The 22,013-nt window shown below is 35.6% G+C and overlaps 1 protein-coding gene across 1 annotated transcript in view; it reads left to right on the plus strand.

Moving 5' to 3' along the window:
- The window catches only part of mahj (LisH and WD40 domain-containing protein mahjong), a 40,281-nt gene that overhangs the window by 1,507 nt on the left and 16,761 nt on the right, over positions 1-22,013 (plus strand). Inside the window, exons 2-17 of the mRNA XM_085954109.1 lie at positions 1,749-1,899; positions 2,773-2,910; positions 3,222-3,346; positions 3,988-4,319; positions 5,899-6,006; positions 7,454-7,579; positions 7,894-7,979; positions 8,544-8,711; positions 12,550-12,795; positions 13,422-13,646; positions 14,383-14,543; positions 15,218-15,440; positions 16,816-16,938; positions 17,289-17,442; positions 20,776-21,131; positions 21,815-21,966. Of these exons, the coding sequence (XP_085810235.1) occupies positions 1,749-1,899; positions 2,773-2,910; positions 3,222-3,346; positions 3,988-4,319; positions 5,899-6,006; positions 7,454-7,579; positions 7,894-7,979; positions 8,544-8,711; positions 12,550-12,795; positions 13,422-13,646; positions 14,383-14,543; positions 15,218-15,440; positions 16,816-16,938; positions 17,289-17,442; positions 20,776-21,131; positions 21,815-21,966 (2,874 nt within the window). The remainder of the gene's footprint in view (positions 1-1,748; positions 1,900-2,772; positions 2,911-3,221; positions 3,347-3,987; positions 4,320-5,898; positions 6,007-7,453; positions 7,580-7,893; positions 7,980-8,543; positions 8,712-12,549; positions 12,796-13,421; positions 13,647-14,382; positions 14,544-15,217; positions 15,441-16,815; positions 16,939-17,288; positions 17,443-20,775; positions 21,132-21,814; positions 21,967-22,013) is intronic.

Below are 22,013 nucleotides of genomic sequence, written 5' to 3' on the forward strand. Positions count from 1 at the left end.
AATGTGTTTTCCGCTGTATTCCTCATAACCGAACAGTACCAGATAGATAAATTAATATGTTATATTAAGTTATTTCAATTTATCTCAAAATTGCATATGTTACACCGAATGTGCGAAATTGACTATTACATGAAATGGCCAAAATTTTGGCTAATTCATGTAACAGTCAAGCCTGTTGCCTTATTCATGAATTAGGTAAATTTTCTGCTGGGTACATGAATTCGCCAGGGTATGGAATTCTTGAACTGTCAACATGACAGAAGAAAAAGTAAATTTAATATGGATGGTTTTATTAGTTATAATTGGACATAATATAATATTATTATTATTAGGTTAGGTTAGGTTTGGTTTTGTAATTCTGAATTAAAGTATTCAACTGAATGTCCATTTTGAGGTTAGCTATCAAGTGTCAACAAACTATCACAAACATTCAATCGACCAAGCACGAATCAAATCACGAAAATACTTTTCAATAAAATTCTTCCGTTATCATATTATAGTTCTAGATTTCTTTGCGCATAGTAAATAGATATGAAAGTCATTGCAGTTACATATTGATTGGTATATTTTTATATTATAATCAATGACATTTGTTTAGTTTGATTAGTTGCAAAAAATACCACCGGAACGCGATCATCTATTTTGACCATAGATAATATAATACGTACATTTTGACCAATGCACGAGCATTTTGATACATTTAGTTTAGTTGCAAAAAATACCACCGTAGCGCTACTATCTAATTTGTCCAAGACATGAACTAGACAGAAAAATTACTGCCGAATTCACGCACTCTCCAGATATTTTGTCTAATTCATGAATAAGGTAACGGGCTTGCATTTTTCATGATTTAGGCAAAATTTTGCCCATTTCATGTAATATTCAATTTCGCACAATCGGCGTAACACATATAACTGTTTTAGCCGCTTTTGAAAGTAAGTGCTTCTTATGGCTGAGATAATACTTACTGTCAACAGTAAATCCATGCATGTGTAAACAGGGTATAATAGCGGTTATACAGGTGCATGGATTCCGTTGCACAATAGTGTGTATTAATTAATAACTGTTTACACATAAAAGTGCTGACTGTCTCCAATCTCATTCTTCAAGCATAAACAAGACGCAATGTTATCAAGATACCATGACCGGTGTTGTCTTATGAATTATCCAGTTAATAATATCTTACGTCATCTATAAAGAAAATTAAAAATATACACAGACTCGCTCGGCTTACTTGAAAAATCACTACTTGTTACCCATATATCGAAATAAATAATCATGTGGGTAGGACATGGGTAGTTATTAAATGACTGCGATCTTACATAAAATGTTTCTGTACGTTGGCTTAAAATTAAATTAAATAAACCATTTTACTGATCACTACATATAAGTATATTACTACATTCCACTGTTTCCTAATTCAATTTCCCCTTTATAAATAATTGTACAAGGTAATGGGACTACTTGAATATTTTTAGGTCTTTGAAAAAATTCTTGATTCAAGGACAAATAACCTACTTCCAATTTGAACTACTACTTTTTAATCAATGGTAGAAAATACTGACAATCATTTGTGTAAATTGTGAAGTTGCGGGGTACCCTTATCCGCAAAACCCCATTTCCAAAACGCTGGTCTGCCGGATTTCCTGATTACACAACTATATAATTATTTTACGTTGGTGTAACATTATTTTTATCTGTGCATCGATTCATTGGATATTTTAATCCCATTTTTTATATATTTTAAGGTTGGCTGAAATCATCGAAGCGGAGACGGAAAATTTTATGAAGAAAGATCCGGATCCCTTCGATGAGAGGCATCCGTCGAGGACCGATCCGTCTTGTGCCCTTGGACATGCCCTAAAGGTTATGTTCAAAAAGGACAACTTCATGACTAAGGTAAGGAACAATGTTTTTATATCACGAAAGTACACCCCCACTCTGCTAATCTGGATATGCAGTAGCAAGATTAAGAAAGAGACCACAACATGTTTAACCAGTCTCACAGACGCAAACTCGCCCCAACTGCAATTTATTCATCGATTTTGTGTTATAATTAAAATTAAAAAAATAAAAACATACATTAAATATACTGACACACAGCATCATTTCTTAGATAGCCATTCAGACTTGCAATAAAATCGGAAAGAACTCAACAAATGTTGGTTTCGGCCATAGCTTAAATAGTTGCCGCTACTGTTCTGTCAAAACGCACAGACTTTATTGTGACCGGGCATGTTTTGTCTGTATTCCAGATACTAGCCACTGTGCCGGCCTGTCAAATCATAAAAAGCACATAAATGTCAATGTCCAGTGGCTGTAAGACCTTTTTTTTTCATACAAGTGGTTGGAATACAGGTAACCCTCTTTCATCTGCACGTGCCACATGCCAGGAATCATCATATTGAGTGCGTTCAACGTGTGTATGATCTATCTCATTCGCTCATATTTAATAAAGTTACAAGTGCAAGTGAAACAAAAGTAAACTGATACGTCGCAACGCAATAAGTCATTATTTTTCATGATCATTATTTTTATCCATTCCTGCGTAAAGCAGCAACCATAAACAAAGAAATAATAAAATAATCCTAAAATTAACATATAACTTGGTTTTTGTCTGCACCGAATTGGCAGCGACAGGCAATTTGTCCATGAAATCGTTGCGACAAAGTGTTGATGCGCCTCCTCGAGATAAAAACACTACATGTCCATTTGACGAAATGCCTGAGTTAATATATAATTATTACATTTTATTCAATTTTATTTTTTCAGCTAGTAAACGACTATGTTAGAGATACATTTTACAGTAGGTTAAATATCAGCGGCAGAGATGTGCGGAAACTCAACATTGCAGCGTGCAGACTCACCCTGGACCTCATGCCCGGCTTGGAAATGTCTGTTGTCTTTCAGGTACATCCACTTTTATTATTACTACTAATACTCTTAATTACACAAGCATATTTAATAACTCACGATAATTTTCGTGAGCAAATCGTCAACCTTACTTCAAAATCAATTACTCCAAACGATTCAGATATCAATTCGATCATTTCAACCCTAGTTTTCATTAGTTCATAACATATTATGTTGTGTGTTGCTATAGTTAAAAATTTATTGTAAGTAAACTAAAAAATATTTTTTAGCTCTGTGGCAGACTCCCTGCAAATATATTACTTTGTTTAATGCAATATAATGGCTTCTTATTTAAACGAATGTTTCAGGACAATGAAGGCCTTATCCACCGCCTGTATGGATGGGCTGAAAACTCCGTTGAACCCCTTCAAACTTATGCCACCGGACTGCTGGCCGCTGCCATGGAAGTACAAGATATTGCAGCCGGCTTCAGGTAGATATATTATATATATTAACCGGTTATATGCCTTCAGCGAGCTTACTCGCTCTATGAGGCCGTGATCGACAAGCCACACATACAAATTTTGCAAGTTATCTCCTCCGACTTTAAGCTCAAATTACTAGCCACTGACGGTTGATTGCATGATCTAAAAAATTAAACACTGACATCTGTTTGCAAAATTATGAAATACTAAGCCACAATTTATCGATATTACAGCGATTTTAGTAAGAGCTTCGCTCTACATTCAACGTGTGTCATTAAAAATCTGCGGCATGTCAGATACTGCCATAGTAATATCGTGAGGTATAGATAAGGTTAACTCAATTTATAGTCTAAAATATGTGTTTGAAATTTATGACTCCAGTTAATGGTGGAATTACTGGACTACAGAAGAATTATGACACTAATTTGACATGAATACATTTGATATGTCATTAAAAATTACCCCATAATGGAGTAGTGTGTACATAAATTTCACCGTTTACAAAAGTCTATTGACCTCCACTCTGCGGAAGCCCATACACTCCGCTGTGAAGCGATTTGAGATTAGAATTTACCTGAGTTTTAATTTTTAGTACATAGTATCGACAATTTATTTACAAAACTAATGTATGTACATGATGTTTCCACAGAGACCAAAACGCCCGTCTAGTCCCCTTGATGCTTCAGAGACTCCACAAACTGCGGAGAAAAAGTCTTCAGCCGCAGCAGACTCAACCGTCGCCCCAGTCGGTGGCTGGGGTTACCCAACCGCCTTCGCACTCTTCCAACCAGCTGCAGCCTTCTAGTCCGCTGGCCGACTGTCAGAAACCACCCTCCCCCTGTCCTTCTCCTTCCCCTTGCGCCAATGTTAGTTCTGGTAGTATCCACATTGGTGGAGCGCAAACCAGACACTTTGCCAGGTTTGCTGCCAGCCAAAGCTCTAACCAAGAATCCAAAGAGACCCCAGTCTCCAGAAAACGAAGTGAGTAATGAGTATTATCACAATACGATTTTGTTAATGACGTTTGGTAATCGCTTTCTTATGGACAGTTTCCGGGTTGAAATGTGGAAAACATGGCTGTATAAACATAATGGAACATGAGCATTGCAATAGTGTACGTCGTCATTTTGCATGTGTAGCGAAACAACGGTAGAGACTCTGACGATATATATGGGCATGATGTCAAAGGTGGCCAGAGGGACAGTCCCGTTAACAAAATATATCAATATAGGCTCATAATATAATATAAATATGAATTTATAATTACATAGTGTAATTAAATGCCCACGATGGCTGAACGGCTTATAATGTTGTGGGTCTCAAGTTCGAATCCTGGGTTTGGCAAATAAACATAATATTGTTTTTCAATTTGTGTTTGGAGTCACAGTATGGACCTAATAGGTTGAACAAGTGTCTAACATCCATTTCTCGTAAAAACAAAATCTGTTCCTCCACACAACCTTCCATACAACCTCCACTGTGTGGAGGCCCATATGATCCTGTAAGGATCGAACATGGTGAAGTAGTAGTAGTAATATATTTTATATTATATTATAATGATTTATATTATATATTATGTAGTGTCACCAAAATAAGAGTCCATTGCGGGCCTCGACAAAAGTGACACTCACATTACATGGTCAGAGTTGTCCTGCATTATATTATAATAAAATCAAATAAATGTATATCAAAAGTGTCTACACGTGTTTTACTGGTCACCAACTAAATAAATCCCACAATGGTGACACCCGACGTGGTAAATAATTAAAAATAAGACGTAATATAAACTGAAAATGTGGAAAAACTTGAATTTTCATAATAAAATATTCTCAAAGTAAAACAAGAATCACAACCTCTAGTCTGAAGTGGACAGTTCATATTATGTAGGTCATGTAGTTATGCTTTATTAATCCATTCAAAGCGAGTGTATTAATTTTAAATGGTGGGGCGGCTCTCGTAGCCCAGTGCATAAGGCACTGGCCTTTCATCCAGGGGCTCTGGGTTCGATTCCTGATGAGGTCACATTCGAGTCCACGGAGAACGTCATGGCGGCAACGCATGCTAAAGACTCATTTTCTTCTTTGCAATAATCTAAAAGTTTACTAATAATAATTCTAACATCACTCCTGATCGTTTTAGACATATTTTTATTAAAATAACTTTAAATTACATACATTGATAGAATAAATCCGTACACCATGAGACCGTAAAATTAAATGATAAATTTGGGGGCGTTCCTTATTTGAAAATAGAAGTGCGATTAGCTGCACTGGAGGGGATTGTTAGTTCACAGTTTTAGCATGTGGACAAGAAGTTCTTGTTCGACAATAAACAATTACAGTGAACATAAAAAATGACCGCAATAGCGTGAGTAAAAAAAAATCAAGGCAACTGACCGAAGTTAATATTTATGGGGGTTACCAACAAAGCCTGGGTGTTTGTGATCATTTCACTAATCGTTCGTTCACACTACTGTCTTTGGGTCTCATGGCATATTGTAGTGTTATGAAAAATATAATAATATGAATTCTTATGTGTTGATATATGATTTTTATTTCAGCTCGGTATAATGAAAGTAGTGCTGACGGGGGTGTGAGCGATGACGAGCCTGGCGGTCGGACCCCCGTTAAGAGAAATATTGAATCATTCTTCAATAACTCCGCAACGAGTAAGTTATTCAAATCTCTCAAATCCATCTTCATCTTGTAATCACTCGATCCCTTCCGTTACATGTAAATTGTACGAATGCAGTTTTCTGTATAACAGTTCACTATTCGTACCAGAAACTGATAGCCTTATAGCTTTCAGATCAAAAATAATGTGTCATACATTGGTAGTGGAGCTTGCTAACCGACTTCTGAATCATTTTTTCAAAATGTTTTTTTTTGTTGTAATTTTGTAACATTGTTTCCGTTTCCAATACAATTTCTATCAGATTAATATTAGTGGTGACTACGTATTATGGTTCATTTATGTAAGTTAGTGGAAATCGTTATTAATTTTATGAATTTTAGCAAATATTTTGATTTTCAGTACCTACCTATATTTCGAATTAACCATGTTCGTATTAACGGGGTTTTACTGTATAAATTTTTGTTTATAACTGCTATTTTCAGAACCTACCTATATTTCGAATTAACCATGTTCGTATTAACGGGGTTTTACTGTATAAATTTTTGTTTATAACTGCTATTTTCAGAGTGTTGGAGCGGAGCACGAAGCAGGAGTACGGAGTAGTGGAGCAATGGGGTTTTAGCCGGAGCACCGAAAATTTGTAGTGCTCCACTGCTCGGGATGCTTTTTTTATTATTAAATTTTCGTCCCAAAATTCAATGAAAATATTGTATTTGACACGAATAAAAATTCAAGCGGCATGTCGAGTCGTATACAGTATGCTCACTACCCAAGCGAGTGTCGAGAGGATATTTTCAGTACTATAATTAATTTTAAGTGTGAAGAAGCAGATAATGAAAGACGATTTGCTTTCGGAAATTTTGTTTAATAGAATTAATAATGAGAATGATGAATAATAAATCTTGTTTTAAAACTATGTACGTATTTGTAAACCTACATATCGAGGGTATACTGACAGAACACATTATTTCAGTTTTTGCTGTTTTTCTGTTTTAAATGTCAAAATGTATACACAAAGGCATAGGAAATAATGGTGAGATAATAGAAACATTATTAAATCATATTGTTATTTTTTTATTCCGATAGAAAGCATGATAATGACCAAATGCGTTCTGCTTATACAAAATACAGGACTTGTAACATGTCGTATATTGTGTTTACCATAAAGGTTAGTCTTTATAATGTAGAAAAAATGTTTTTAAATCATAAAAAAATCTACATGCTAAGTAATTTTTGCGATTATCTCAGAACTTGTTTTAATGACTTAATGCTTTCTGTCAGTATACCCTCGATATATTACCTATTAAAACTTTTTACCTGGAGCGGAGTAACTCAAAAAAGGGCCCGCTCCAACTCTCCGGCTATTTTTTAATTTTAGTTTTACTATGGAAACTAATTCAAGAATTCCTCTAGTATAGTCACAATTTCTATAGTGACAACACTGGGTACAACAATATACATATTATTTTTTCGCACTGTAGGTCTTCAAGAAGGGATGATGTCTCCTCCGTTAAGAGGAATGGTGCGACAGCTTCCTAAGATGCAATCCTTACCGCCAGACTCTGCCAGTAACAGCTCATGGGCTGAAATGGAAACTTATGTAATAGGTAAGGTCATATCTCATGAAGTTATCCAATGAAAAGTTTTCCAAATTCATTTTTAGCCGACTTCAATTGTTTGCTTTGTATCTACTACAATGAATATTTTACGTAATAATGACAGGTCAGGACAGGCCTATAAAGCGAAAACTATAATTTGTGGCGCTAGTGTGGTAGTTGGTGTATTACGAGATATTAGTTATCCAAACTGTCGCACGTCAAGTTTTTAACAAACATTATTTTTTATGTTTCATGATGTATGTTCGTCGTGCTTGGTATTGATGTAGTTTTATTTAAATACATATTTCTTTGATTTTTTTCAGGAAATATACAAATTCATCCGCCAACAGATGCCACTAGACAAATGCTAATTCTAAGATATTTAACACCAATGGGAGAATACCAAGAAGTGAGTAACCTTTAAGTTCTAATTGCTTTAGCAGATTCATGGTGATCGTTGTGAGCAATCATCAGCCATATGGGAGGGGTCAAGGAACACGACGGACACACCGCGTTGATGTCCGGGCATGCTGGATAGATCTTCGAATCGGCAGTGCTAGCATATTATTTTGATTTCATAGTATTGTTTGTTAAAATAATAAAATAAAGTTACGCAACTATCAATATAAAAGCAAACGTTAAACTGACAGCATTAACAAGGGTGTGCCAGATTCAGTAGCTCACACCCTCAAGCCAATCTGTCACCCCAATTATCAAAGGCTAAATTAGAAAGGCTTCTATTTCGATCTCAACTTGACGAAAAATGATTATTCTTGATAGGGTCAGACTGTTAGTGGGAATCAACGAATTGGCGAGTCTTGATTCTTACACTTCTTCCTACCCTGTAAACATGTTATGTATAATATAAGTGTAATTATATACAACCAAACTTCATTTAAAATAGTAAGTGAGGTTACTTCCTTGAGAACTGTATTGACATGTATTTTACGTTTTTGTTGTATTTTTTCCGTAGTTTCTGGGCCACGTGTTTTCGGAGAACGCCCTCGAACTGATCCTAGCATATGTAAATCTCCGAGAGTCACGAGACTCCCGCCTCGCTTTCGAAGCGCTCAAGTACCTTGCCGCTCTGCTGTGTCACAAAAAATTCTCAATAGAATTTATCAACATGAATGGATTACAGGTGAGATATTGGTTATTCATTATAATATCTGTCTACTTCAGTGGCGAAGACTCCATACTAGGCGATTATTTAAAGCCTACCTTAAGAAAAATATTTTTTAATTTTATATTGACATTAAATAATATAATCACATAATAATATATTCAATATGCCCAACGACATCTATCCTATAATTCTCATAATAATTTTACGATCTTTTCCACTATTTATGGCATGTCTCGAATGTTTAAAAAAATAAGCGACATCTCATTTCGCTTCACATATTGTATGGATTACGTTCGCGTGAATCGAAAACTTTTTTTATATGAAGTTTGTTTCTCATAATTTCAAGACGTCTGCGGCGGCCCATATAAATTGGTAAGCTATTTAAGAAGCGCTTACATTTTACGTAAGTGCACATTTATTCAAAATAATTTATAAGACAATTTAAAAAAATAATTTCTAGGGATTCAATCACATATAAATATTGATTGTTGTTAAAAATAATAAATAATTTATCTCGTGATCTTTGACGTGACGCCCACGGTGGCCGCGCGGCATAAGCGTTGGACTACAAAGCCGTGGGTCCCAGGTTCGAATCCTGGGTCTGGCAAGTACAAAAATTGTTTTTCAATTTGTGTGTGTCAGGGTATGGACCTAATAGGTTGAGCAAGTGGCTGACATCCATTTCTCGTAAAAAACAAAATCTGTCAATACAAACCTCCACTCTGTGGAGGCCCATATGATCCTATCAGGATCGGACATGGTCGAAAAAAAAAAAAAAAAAAAAAAAAAAAAGTTTTTTCATAGACTAATGGTACGTTTACATCTGACACTTATACCGATATACTTATTTTATGTGTCTGACATAAAAATTCACTTACTGTTTACACCTGCATGGATCTGACATAAAATTCTGGTATACTTCTCGTTGAAATAAAGTCTCGGCACTTTATTCAATGGCAACATTGGAATAAATATATGCGGTGTTTACATATGGTATTGTAATTTATTCGGACACTTATTTTGTATACTTCTCAAAAACGTTATGTCAGTTGTCAATATGGGAATGTTAAAAAAGAAAGCAGCGACTGTTATTATTTTAAGTCTTTTGGCAACAAAAAGGAGGAAAAAATGGTCTAGATGGGTGCGGGAATGGATTCAGCGACGAGAAGAACTATGTGCCTTCCGTTTAATGTCAGAGTTTAAAATCGAAGATCCAACTCAATTTGTGAACTTTAGTTTGCAAGATTGGACCTTTTGCCAAACAACAAGACACACAATTCAGAAATGCAATAAGTGTAGAAGAACGATTAACAGTAACATTGCGATATCTAGCACTTGATCGTCATTGCATATTCATGCATATTCAATATAATATTATCGTAATACAAGTGCAGGTGTGGGCCAAAATGAATTAGGTAATACCATTTGAAGCGCATTTTTTCTTCACAGAGTGCATCAGAATTAATCGTATGTGCCGAGAACAAGCGATATTTTATTTTCGAACAAAATCCATAGAACACGGCATATCCGATTTATTTCTCACTGTCTATGATTTTTGACAGATCGCTACAGTAGGTACATTTATTAACGTAAACTTTGGGCATACATTCATGGTGTACCTATGATAATTGATTGTCCGTTGTTTTAGAAATATACCTATGCAATTCACTAGGTACCTGTCAAACTACGAATAATGTGTCAGGTACTTGATATAAAAGTAGACGGTAGTCCAACTTCGGTGATATATCGCGGCAAGTTCGGAATTGTCGAATACGCGGTGTTTACATTTGCGTATATAAGTAGATTGAATAAGTGACAGGTGAGTGTCGACACACGCAAAATAAGTGGCTGGTACAACTATAATTACTGTTTACACTTGGTGAATATGGTGTCATACATAAATATGACGATATTAGTGTCAAATGTAAACGTACCATAAGACAATTTATTCAGCCAATTATGTAAGTTGAAATCTGATATTGTATCTAAGTCTGTGTTTTAAAATGTCTAATTTACGGGTTAAATTATAAATTGTTATGGAACAGATTCACAACAACGGATATTTTCAATATATTTTGAGCGTACCTTGCGTTTATATTTAAGAAAATACATAATTCAAATTAATTGCTTAATTTTATACCATCAGTGAGCTTTTGAAATTTCATCGGTTTTTGTGTACCTACCTATTCATCAGTAGTTATGTCGGATTATCTTCTTATTTCCCTTAAATACATCTAACAAGTGTGCTTTCTCCACAGCCTACCTGTTTCCAAAAGTCACCCTTTGCCACTGGTCTACTTAATATAATATATAGATTCTTGTCCATATGCCGTGAATGCCTCAGATCTGCAGCATGCCTCATCAATCAAAAACTAAAACGCTATCAAACGCCAATCTCAAATTAGTTTTGATGCTGACAACACCTGATATGAATTGCGTTTTTATTCTATACATGCAGAGCCACCTGTTACCACACAAGATATGTAATGACTACTTTATGAAATAAATAGTAATCTGTAAATATGACAGATGTCAGTAGGAAGAATGAAAGTTTTCATCTTTCACTGCCATAGAAATGCTTTGAACTAGAATTATTTCGTTTCAGCAATCCCTTTGCTTCGAATTCATCAACAATGTGTTCAAGTTTAATTATGTGGCGATCTCTGTGAGTATATAAATTTCCACCAGGGTCACCACAAAACATTCTTTTAGCATGTACCTTCAACCTTGTACCTTGTTTTTTTTTCAATTTTTTTTTTGCCAGGTTTTGAAAGTTTCATCATACATCATGGCGGGTTGATAAAAGTATACTAACGGACCTAGTATAGAACAAAGAGTGAGCAACAAAGATCTTAGGTGTGCAGCATGGTTGCTGTATGCTTACCTTGGGATGCCGACAAGAAGACATTAAATAAAAACTATTTATTTTATTTAACGAATAAGACACAAAATTTGATTTATGCTATATACTGAATATACATTATTTGAAAACAGCTCATGCATATTATACACACTAGAAAAAATCATTTTATAGAAAAAAATACGGCACCTGACGGGACTTGGACCTGTATCTGCTGGATTCGCGCCAGTATGCTTTTCCAATTAAGCTACGGGCATCTCATTGAATTACGACAATTTTAACTAGTACAGTAAAACCTTGTTAATACGAATTCCATGGGACCGAAAATCGAAAAAAAATTCGAATTACGAATTACGAAATGTATGGGGAAAAAATTATAAAATTTTGAAAGAAAAAAAAAATTTTGATTTTCATTAATTTCTTTTCTGATCATAGATGTGCATACCAAAATGGGTCATAAAATGTCAGTATTATTTTTATTAACTTCATAAAATAAGTAATTTTTGTTGTTTTAAGAAAAGTCTGGCACAATTTTCAATGATTGTCTCATGAAATGGTGTACTTTATTACGATTTATTGATTATTTTTATATGCCAGGACTTTGAAATCATTTCGAATTACGAAATTTGAATTAAAGGTATATGGTTTTATATGAAAATAGTGTTCAAGGGACTTTTTTTTTCGGGAAAATTTCGAATTACGGCAAATTTCGAATTATCAGGGTTCTTACTAACGAGATTTTACTGTATGTAGTTGTTACATGAAATGCTTATTATTTATATTAATCCTTACAGCGCGAATGCCACAGCTGTTGTGTCCTGATTAGGGTGCCATTAGATATAATTAGCATGGTTTAAATGTGATAATTAAAAAGTAATTAAATGCTCCGCAGTGAATCGGTTAAGAAGACATTTATCAAATCGACAGTGTTCCGATGATAATAATTATGCTTGTGTACACAATAGATTTAAAATATATCAAATCACCTTACAGAGATTTCTGGAAGTGCCGAGACCGAGTGTAGCAGCGACAGGTGTGTCCATCTGCATGTACTACCTGGCGTACTGCGAAGACGCCATGGAGAGGGTGTGCCAGCTACCCAGGAAGGTGCTGGCCGACCTTGTGCGCTACGCCCTCTGGCTACTGGAGTGCTCGCACGACTCGGGCAGGTGCCATGCCACCATGTTCTTTGGATTCTCTTTCCAGTTCAGGGTCATTCTGGAGGAATTCGACTACCAGGTGAACAATAAATTTAATAAGATGCCCACACCAGAAATCAGTTCACTATGTCAGCGTTTGTCAACCTGTACAAATAACTAACTAACTAACAACTAACTTTTGAATATATTTCATCTGAAGAATATAATTAAACGCAATTCTTTGGAATTGTAAGGAAATGTTGAAATTGACAACAGTTCCTCGCACCTCACCTCACCACTCCACCGCTACTATTTTATCACTTTACGTAGGCATGATTAATTGTTGCAAGTACGTTATTCTTGAGAAGTTTGATCTTACCTTCGGAACATTTTGAAATATCATGATGAAACTCGACTAAACCAGCATCAACAATATAGTCTATAAACTGCGTAAGTTTCATCAATAGTGTAAGGTTCATGGAAATAGTCAAAACGCTAATCAAAAGGCAAATATTTTCAAATCACAGACAAGACACTTCAATTCTATTATTAGTATAAATTATAATATAAAAACCATAATTTTAAATTCTTTAGGTTCTTATTCTGGACCGCAATTTCAAATTGATAGGTAATCAATTCATTCAATGACATGCTTTGACGATTTTTTTCCCTAGAGCTACAGCTATGTGCGTGCACATGATTGTAATAAATTGGTTTTATTGTCAGGATGGACTACGGAAGCTGTACAACGTCATATCAACCCTTCCGATCCTCTCAATAGAGGACGACTCTCATTTGACAGAAGACGAGAGCTGTGCGGCACGTCAAATTGTGCGTCATGTGTGCGTCGCCCTCAAGAAGTACCTGGAGAGCCACCTGCATCATAAAGCAAGCGCCTTGCGGAGACAAGGGAGGCCAGGAGAAAGTTTTCTACCCCAACCAGCATACAAGGTTCGTTTTACTCCTTTTTTTGATGAAGTTAACAAAAAATTAGAGTTGTTTTTAACCTCTTTTTTAAAGTTCAACCTCAGTGGAAATGTTAACTGTGGTTCAGTTCTATCTAATCAAAAATTGAAACACAGGGTCTGAGGCTCGGTTCCGGTTCTTTAAAAAAACAGTGTATGTGCTTATATTTATCTACTCTCATAGGGTTTGAGATTACAACACGCTCTCTAGCCCTAAAAACTAGTCTGAGGAAGTTTCATTTTGAATTGGATGCTTGCTGATATGGTCAACGAATAACTGACCACTCCAGGTAGAAAAATGCCGCTGTTGGACCACTTTCGGCTTGTCCGTTTCACTGAAGTGCAAGGCAATTTTTCAATAAATTGTATTGCATATCCAATAATTCTATCAATAGATGTCTCTGCGCATCTATTCTATACACAAGACTGCTATCGAGGTATCGAAGTATTATAATTATTGTAACAATAAGTTAGCCTTCAAAACTGTCTATCTCGCTCTAATATTTAGCATACCTAAGAGAGGTGCTGTTAAAATATAGCACTTATTGCAACAATTTTTTACTACTTACTTATTGTAATTGTAATAATAAGTGCTATTACTTCGATACAAAACTACCCTCGATAGCTGCCGATAGCCGTCTTGGATATATAGTAGATGCGCTGATTTCCTCATACACACAAATTTTAAAGTAATTCATGTTATGACCTCATCTTTTTTGCAGGCGTGCAAATCATCACCTGAAGAGATTCAGGAAGAAATTGAACGACTTCAGTCTGCCGTGTGGACAAAGTGGGCGCCGTGTGATCAGTTGCTTAAACTGGGCGGAGTCACTCTTCTATTGCAGATCATTGCTTTCTCATACGAGTGGAACTTCAATGGAAGGTATGCATTGATATGGAAGGATTTATGTGGGAGGGTTTGTTTTCACTTTAGTTAAAACCACGGATTTTAGGAAATTAAATACTGAGTATATTTTGCTTTTCAGACGAGATATAAGACATAATATGTATTGTATGAATCTCCTAGTTGAACATGTTATTCAATATACACTAACATTTGTTGAAATTTTTAGTGTCATTGATTTAATGGCGGAAGCAAATTAAATATTTTGTAAGTTGGCAGGTTGAAATTCGGCCCCTTAGAGTCAAAGAAACGTATTTCATTTTTCTCTACTTTACAGGAGACCCCAAACACAAGTAAATTTACATTACACAGACATTAAGAAGAAAGTGTTGCAGGAGATATATATTGACTTATCTTTTATCCATTGAATTTTTTGATAAGTTTCTTTGTCACTTAACATAACATGTCATTTAATGTCCAGTACCATACGTAACTCGAAATCGTTAAAAATTAAGATAGGTTTCTTTGACTCTAAGGGGCCGAATTGAAACGTAACAGCTCGTTTATAGCCGGTATATAAGAATTGACTTATCGATACGTATGCCATACGTGTTTGACATATTTGTGATTGTTCATAAAGATATTAATTGATGAGTTATCGCAGCAAGCTGTCAATCTTAATACTGTGATTGGTACACTTATTCTATTGTCAGAGCGGAAACTGTAAGGTCAGCACTGGACGTGATATCGGCGTGCTGCGTGGCCCCAACGGCACAGCAGCTGCTGTGCGAGAAGGTGGACATGCCGGAGGAGAACCGCACGGTGGGTGTCAATATCGTGCTGGGCGCTGCCGAGGGAGAGATTGTCGCCGATGCTGAAGTGCAGAAGGCTGCCCTCAACGTCCTTGTGAATTGCGTCTGCGCTCCTGTACACAGGGTTAGTGCATAGTAGTCATAAGATGAGCAATGAATAATCTCTGATAACCACTGTAAACCGTAGAAGCATTCAATCACCAGTATTATTCTTTTACTAATCTCCGAATGATGATCTATGATATATGAATTTCTTAAATGTGTAGCAATTGATCGGCATGATGGAGTCTACTCACAGGCACGCGTCACATTATGGGGAACTAATCAATATTATAAAGTCGTTCGTGGGTCTAAGGTTCCAGTCCCAGGTCCAACAAATTCACATTTGGTTTTGTGTAATTGAACTCAAAGCTGACATATATTTCTCGTTAAAAAAATCTGTTTCTATACCTTGTCATATTGATTTAAAAAAATAACAGTTTGTATAAAAACATGATAACTGATTGTGTGTTCTTAGAATAACAAAATGTCAATGGGTTAACACTGTCTTAAAGTCAAGCACACTATACGGTTTTGGCCGTAACGGCAGAAAATCAAACGGTCAAAATCCGAATCGGCTCTCTTTTATGACTGGTTTATACACGGCTTTTTTCCGTCACAACTTAGTTTGTGGTTAAGTGTTGTGCTGTGCAGTATTGCCAAGTCAAAATTTAAAATATCAATAGATTTTGGAAAATGCAACATAGTATATTAGATATGGTTTTAAAATATGGAGAGAACTCTCATTGTACAGATAACAACTTTCATGCACTTCATAAAATGCTTTTATAATAATTATGAAAAATAACAATAATAAAACTATTCACTAGACATGAGCCGTTTGTCCTTTGAATAATGCCTCTTGTTATAATTATAACAAGATATTGTTCAACATTGCTAAATTTTATTTGTGGATATGTCATAAATTAATATATTGTTATATGTAAAACAATACCTAATAAATAACATTATTTTATTATAAACAATGATATCAGTGGGTAAAATGGCACTCTTGCGTAGAGTTACAATGCTTTGTCCATTTGGAAGTGTCCTACATAAAAAAGGCATGCGTTGAAAATGATCATCAGTTAACTTACAAATATGGAAAAACACAAAATATCAGTAGATTTCTTGAATTTCGAAAAAAAAATCAAAAATTCAGTATATTGGCAAAAAATATCAGATCTACTGAAATTTCAGTAGACATGGCAACGCTGGCTGTTTAGTTAAAACCGTCTCATAATAATATTATGAAAGCGTGATTAGGTCACCTACACGCTGAGTCATGTCTGGTCGCCGTGCAACGTATGACAGCTACACGGCGCCGTCCAGGTTTTTAACCGTCGCCGTGTAATGCGAAAAAGGCTATTCACTTCTGAATAAGGCCGTTCGATTATTAGCATTGATGGCCAAATCCGTAAAGTGTGAAAGGAGCGTTACTGAATGGTTTATTTCTTCAGGTGGGAGGATCTTCAGCCAGATATTCCACGTCAGGCTCACTGAGGAAAAAAATCAACACAAAGTCGTATGAAGACGTCATTCAGAAGGTCTGGGAGTGCGTCAGGACTAACAATGGCATTATGGTAAGTAGTTACTGTCCAATAGACTGCCTACTTTACTGTCTGTTGCTTACTAGGTAATTTTACAGCTCATTTAGTATTCAAAATGTACAGTGACAGCATGAAAAGGTACCTTTATTTGAGCATGAGCATGACGTGGGCCTTTTGGATCACTGTTGCCATGCGATCACTCCATGGTGAAAATCCCTATCTCCTTCCCAACCAAACTGACGAGTGCACCAGCTTTGCCGTGCACAACAATGCAATCTTTTACTTTTACTCCACTAAGTTTGGCTAAAACCACCGCCATCTGAATTGTGCTAGAGTGGAATTTGTCATCATGATTAACCTATTTTTTTTTTTTACCGAAACAGGTTCTTCTACAACTAATGCTAGTGAAGGTGCCAATAACTGATGCTGACTGCCTCCGTGGTTTGGCTTGTCGAGCCTTGGCAGGTCTCGCCCGCTGTCCTACAGTCCGACAGATTATTTCCAAATTGCCTCTTTTCACCACCGGACAAATTCAGAGTAAGTTTTCATCATTTGTTGTGTATAAAAGTGAATCAGATATCAAAGTCACTATGACTTTGTAAATCACTTCTGTCGTTTGAGATTAATTTTTCAGGGCTACATTAAAGTAAAAATACTTGTATTAGCATAACAAGCGTGAATCAATTTTTTTACACCATGAACTATGTATCATTATTTCAAATGTTTAAATCAATAATCACACAAAATTTCGATCAACATTCTATGTTCATTATAACCGATGTCAAATACGACCAATGTGCTGAATATTAATTATATTTCTACCAATATATCCACACTAAAAACCTCATCATAGAATCGTCGTTGCGCACTGTAATGCAAAATGGTCTGAGTTACTTTTTTATTTTACGTTGACTGTATAGACAAAATCTCAAAGATCTAAAAATTTTTGTACGTGTTGATTTTGAAGTAGGTATTGATACTTCAAATAATTACAAATGAGGCTATTGGTTTCAAAGTTGGTATCCTCCATTTTTCCTTTTTTTTGAATTTTTTGTTGATTCTGATACTTTTTCATCGTATATACACACATATGGTTGAAATTACATGTAAAAAATCCAGGGTTTGTGAAGTCACTAGGTACCTACCAGCGTTCATTACAATAAACAATTTCTTTTGTAGTTCATGAATGCCATGCTTGTTTCGGGGAAAAATTGTAATTGTGTATTTTTGTTTAAATTGTGACTTTTTGTGTTATGTGACCGCTCATTTAAAAATACCTATTCTCGGATATAACGAGTAAAGCTTATAACGAGCAAATTCAGTCGGTCCCATCTTCCTCGTAATAACCAAGTACCTGTACTCATATATTCATCAACCATCAAATCTAACTTCGTTTGTTAGTTAAACAGAATTAAACCGATTGTTGATTGAATTGTTCATATTCATCAGCCGCCATTTTTTATTTTTTACCGACTATAATGACATTTTATTTCTCTATTCGCTTCTAATTGTTTGCTAAATATTCAGTTGGTCATATTATATTATTTTTTGCGATTATCTCAAAATGATGGAATATGGAGGTTGCCGACTTTGAAACTAACATAAATAAATAAATATAATAACATAAATGTAATAATATAAATAAAAAAAAATGATAAATGAAGTAGGGAGTAAGATCATAGTAACGCGCGTGTTTGAACATGTACCGTTTTAAAAAAAAAAAAATTTGGTTAGGTACATGTTCAAACACACGCGTTAACATGATCTTACTCCCTACTTCATTTATCGCTTGTCAATTTATGGCTACGGCCGTATGTTGTAGCTTAGTCACTGGGAAATGTCAATAGAAATGGCGTATTTCAAAAAAATACTACGAGGGTGGGTCAATAAGTCCTTAGAAAAGCCGACAGGTGGCGCGACTAGTACTGTAAGCGGTTTGTTTTCATGCAGCGGCACTACCGATTCGGTATGCTGCGAAGTTTCAATCAGATTGGTCGGGTTGTTGTGTGTTTCTCGTACATTTAAAAAAAAATTTGCTTGTGGAAAATGGAAAAATGGAAAATGGAGAAAATTGAGTTTAGAGCTGTTATTAAACATTTTAATATAAAAGGGTTAACAGCAAAGGAAATAAAAAATGAGTTGGATTTAGTTCACGGCATATCTGCTCCTTCACTTGCAACTATTTATAACTGGTTAAATGAATTTAAACGTGGTCGTACATCAACAAAGGATGAACCACGCTCAGGACGTCCTGTAGAGGTGACTACACCAGAAATGATCAATAAAATCCACGATATGATGTTAAGTGACCGAAGATTAAAGTTGAGTGAGATAATTGAGGTTACAGGGATCTCAAAAGGTAGCGTCATTTCTATTTTACATGACAAATTGGGCATGAAAAATATTTCTGCAAGATGGGTGCCGCGTTTGCTCACAGTCGACAATAAACGTAATAAGGTGGTGGCCTCTAAAGCCCTGTTGTCGCTCATGCAATGCAATCCGGATGAATTTTTTCGTCGCTTTGTGACTGTAGATGAAACATGGATACACCACTATACTCCCGAGACGAAAGAACAGTCAAAGCAGTGGATTGCGAAGGCAAACCATGGCCAAAGAAGGTGAAAACCGTAAAATCAGCTGGTAAGGTTATGGCTACTGTATTTTGGGATGCACGTGAAATTATTTTCGTTGACTATTTGGAAAAAGGAAAAACAATAACAGGGGATTATTATGCATCTTTATTGGACCAGCTAAAAAACAAAATTGAAGAAAAACGGCCTCATTTAAACAGGAAAAAAATCCTCTTTCATCAGGACAATGCCCGTGTTCACACATGTTTACGATCAATGGCTAAAATTGAAGAATTGAAATTCGAATTGGTCGACCACCCACCGTATTCGCCAGATTTAGCCCCCAGTGACTTTTTCCTTTTCCCAAACTTAAAAAAAATGGCTAAGTGGACAACGTTTTTTTTCAAATGAAGAAGTCATCGATCGGACAAATGCTTATTTTGAGGACCTTCCGAAAACTTATTTTTCTGTCGGTTTAAAAAAAATTGAGAAACGTCTAACCAAGTGTATTGAGCTCCAAGGAGATTATGTTGAGAAATAAAAAAAAAATACAAAAATAAAAACTGTTTTAATGCTTTTTTCTAAGGAATTATTGACCCACCCTCGTACCTTATTCTTAGGTCAATAATTATTATAAAGCAAACATTATTTATAGAATATTTATCACATTTGAATGGTCAAAGACATAGCTTATAATCAGTATCTTTAAAATTATCTTTAAATATGTAAATCTTGCCCATTTTTTGAATAATAAAATATCTAATTCTTGTCAAATTTGGGATCACAGAGATTATCAATATAATTTTTTATTGTAAATATTTCACTATAATAATGTCGACATAAATTTTACTAATAGTTTTATAAATGCTTTTAAAAATTAATAAATATAAAAAATCTTAACACCACTTCACATGGACGTACTGAAATATGACTATATTCTAAAACATTAGAGCGGGAGGTTTAAAAGAATACTATTTTATGTAATAAAAATACTTTATGCAATCATCAAATGTTTAAAATAAATATAAAGGATAATAAGGCTTCAAAATTATGTAAATAGATTATCTACAACGTTTAAGGAATGTCCAGGATCATGCTTTGAAAATAGCATAAAAGCTCCATTTTGACGTATGCTGAGCATGTGGGTCGTTAAATTGTACAGTTGACAATACTGGTCTAAACTATTTTTTTATTTCACATACTTTACTAACGAAATACAATTTTAACCTCTAATTACTAAAGGTTCTAGAACAAAGTTCAAAAAGCTCGATTTGCAATATTGATTTATCATATTTGATAGGTCTCATGCGAGATCCGATTCTCCAAGAGAAGCGGCAGGAGCACGTGATGTTCCAGAAGTATGCCCTGGAGCTGATGGAGCGCGTCTCAGGCAAGACTAAGAAGCCGGGCAAGAATTCGGCACCCGAGTTTGAATCGTCGCTGGCCAACATTCACCGGGCAAATGTTGTGGCACAGACACACATCACCTTTAACGAGAGGCAGCTGTACCAACTCATCTACCAGCACCTGGCGCATAAGGGGATGGACAGTGCGGCAGAGGCGCTTCGCCTGGAGGCTGCCCTGGCTCCTGCGCAACCACACCTCCAGCACCCCGCCCCGCCACCCACTGTTTATCAACCTTCCACACCTACCAGGGTTAGTTTTTATCAATTCGAGTAAAGATTTCAATTGAAGGAATCCTTCCTAGATAGATAGTAAATTATCAAAAAAAAATCTATGCAGACAGTACAAATAACCTAGAAATTATATTGACAATTTTATTGAATCCTTTGACAAATTAGTTTAAATGACTATTCATTACAAACAGTATTGTGTAGTAGAAATAAAATAGTGCTATGTTGCTCCGTATTTAAATTCTAATCCAAATCACCCCTTTCCCGAACTCCTCTCCAAAAAGTACTTTCTCCAATATGTCAATAGAAAAGGCAATATATTTTCTCATCACTTTGGAATCGTACTGACGAATCGCTTCTCCCGCATTTTTGTATACAATGTTGAGGAAGTACACATTCTTCTGGCATTGCGGCCATGACAAAATCACTTTACAACGGTGTTAGTGTCATTTGAAAGTAACACGCAAATGAGTCGCCAGCACTGACACCATTCTACTAATGATGATTATTAATTTTTTAAGTTCTCGATTGTTTTCCAAGTTAAAAATAACACAACATAAATTTCAAAATTCACATGATTCTAAAGTATTGCATGTAATATAATATGGAGCTGCATAGAGAAATGACAGGGCATGCTCTGTCCTGGAAAAAAGTCCTGAGTCACCAACCCCACCACACCACTGATTACAATGTTTTGAATTGCAGTCACGCATATCTACCAGTCGTGGCCAACAGACTCCTGCCCCTGTCGAAAGTAGTCTGGTAACAACGGCTGCCAACACCAGCTTACTAAACGGTATTCCGGACGAACCTGCCCTGCCTAATGGTCCAGCAGTGCCTGTGACCATCAAAATAAGGTTAGAATATTTGTATTTCATTTCATGTTCATTAAGGCAACGCGCAT

Source organism: Rhyacophila brunnea, unplaced genomic scaffold (genome assembly GCF_057557595.1).
Source record: "Rhyacophila brunnea isolate RB1 unplaced genomic scaffold, BYU_Rbru_1.0 scaffold_4, whole genome shotgun sequence".
Taxonomy (NCBI): domain Eukaryota; kingdom Metazoa; phylum Arthropoda; class Insecta; order Trichoptera; family Rhyacophilidae; genus Rhyacophila; species Rhyacophila brunnea.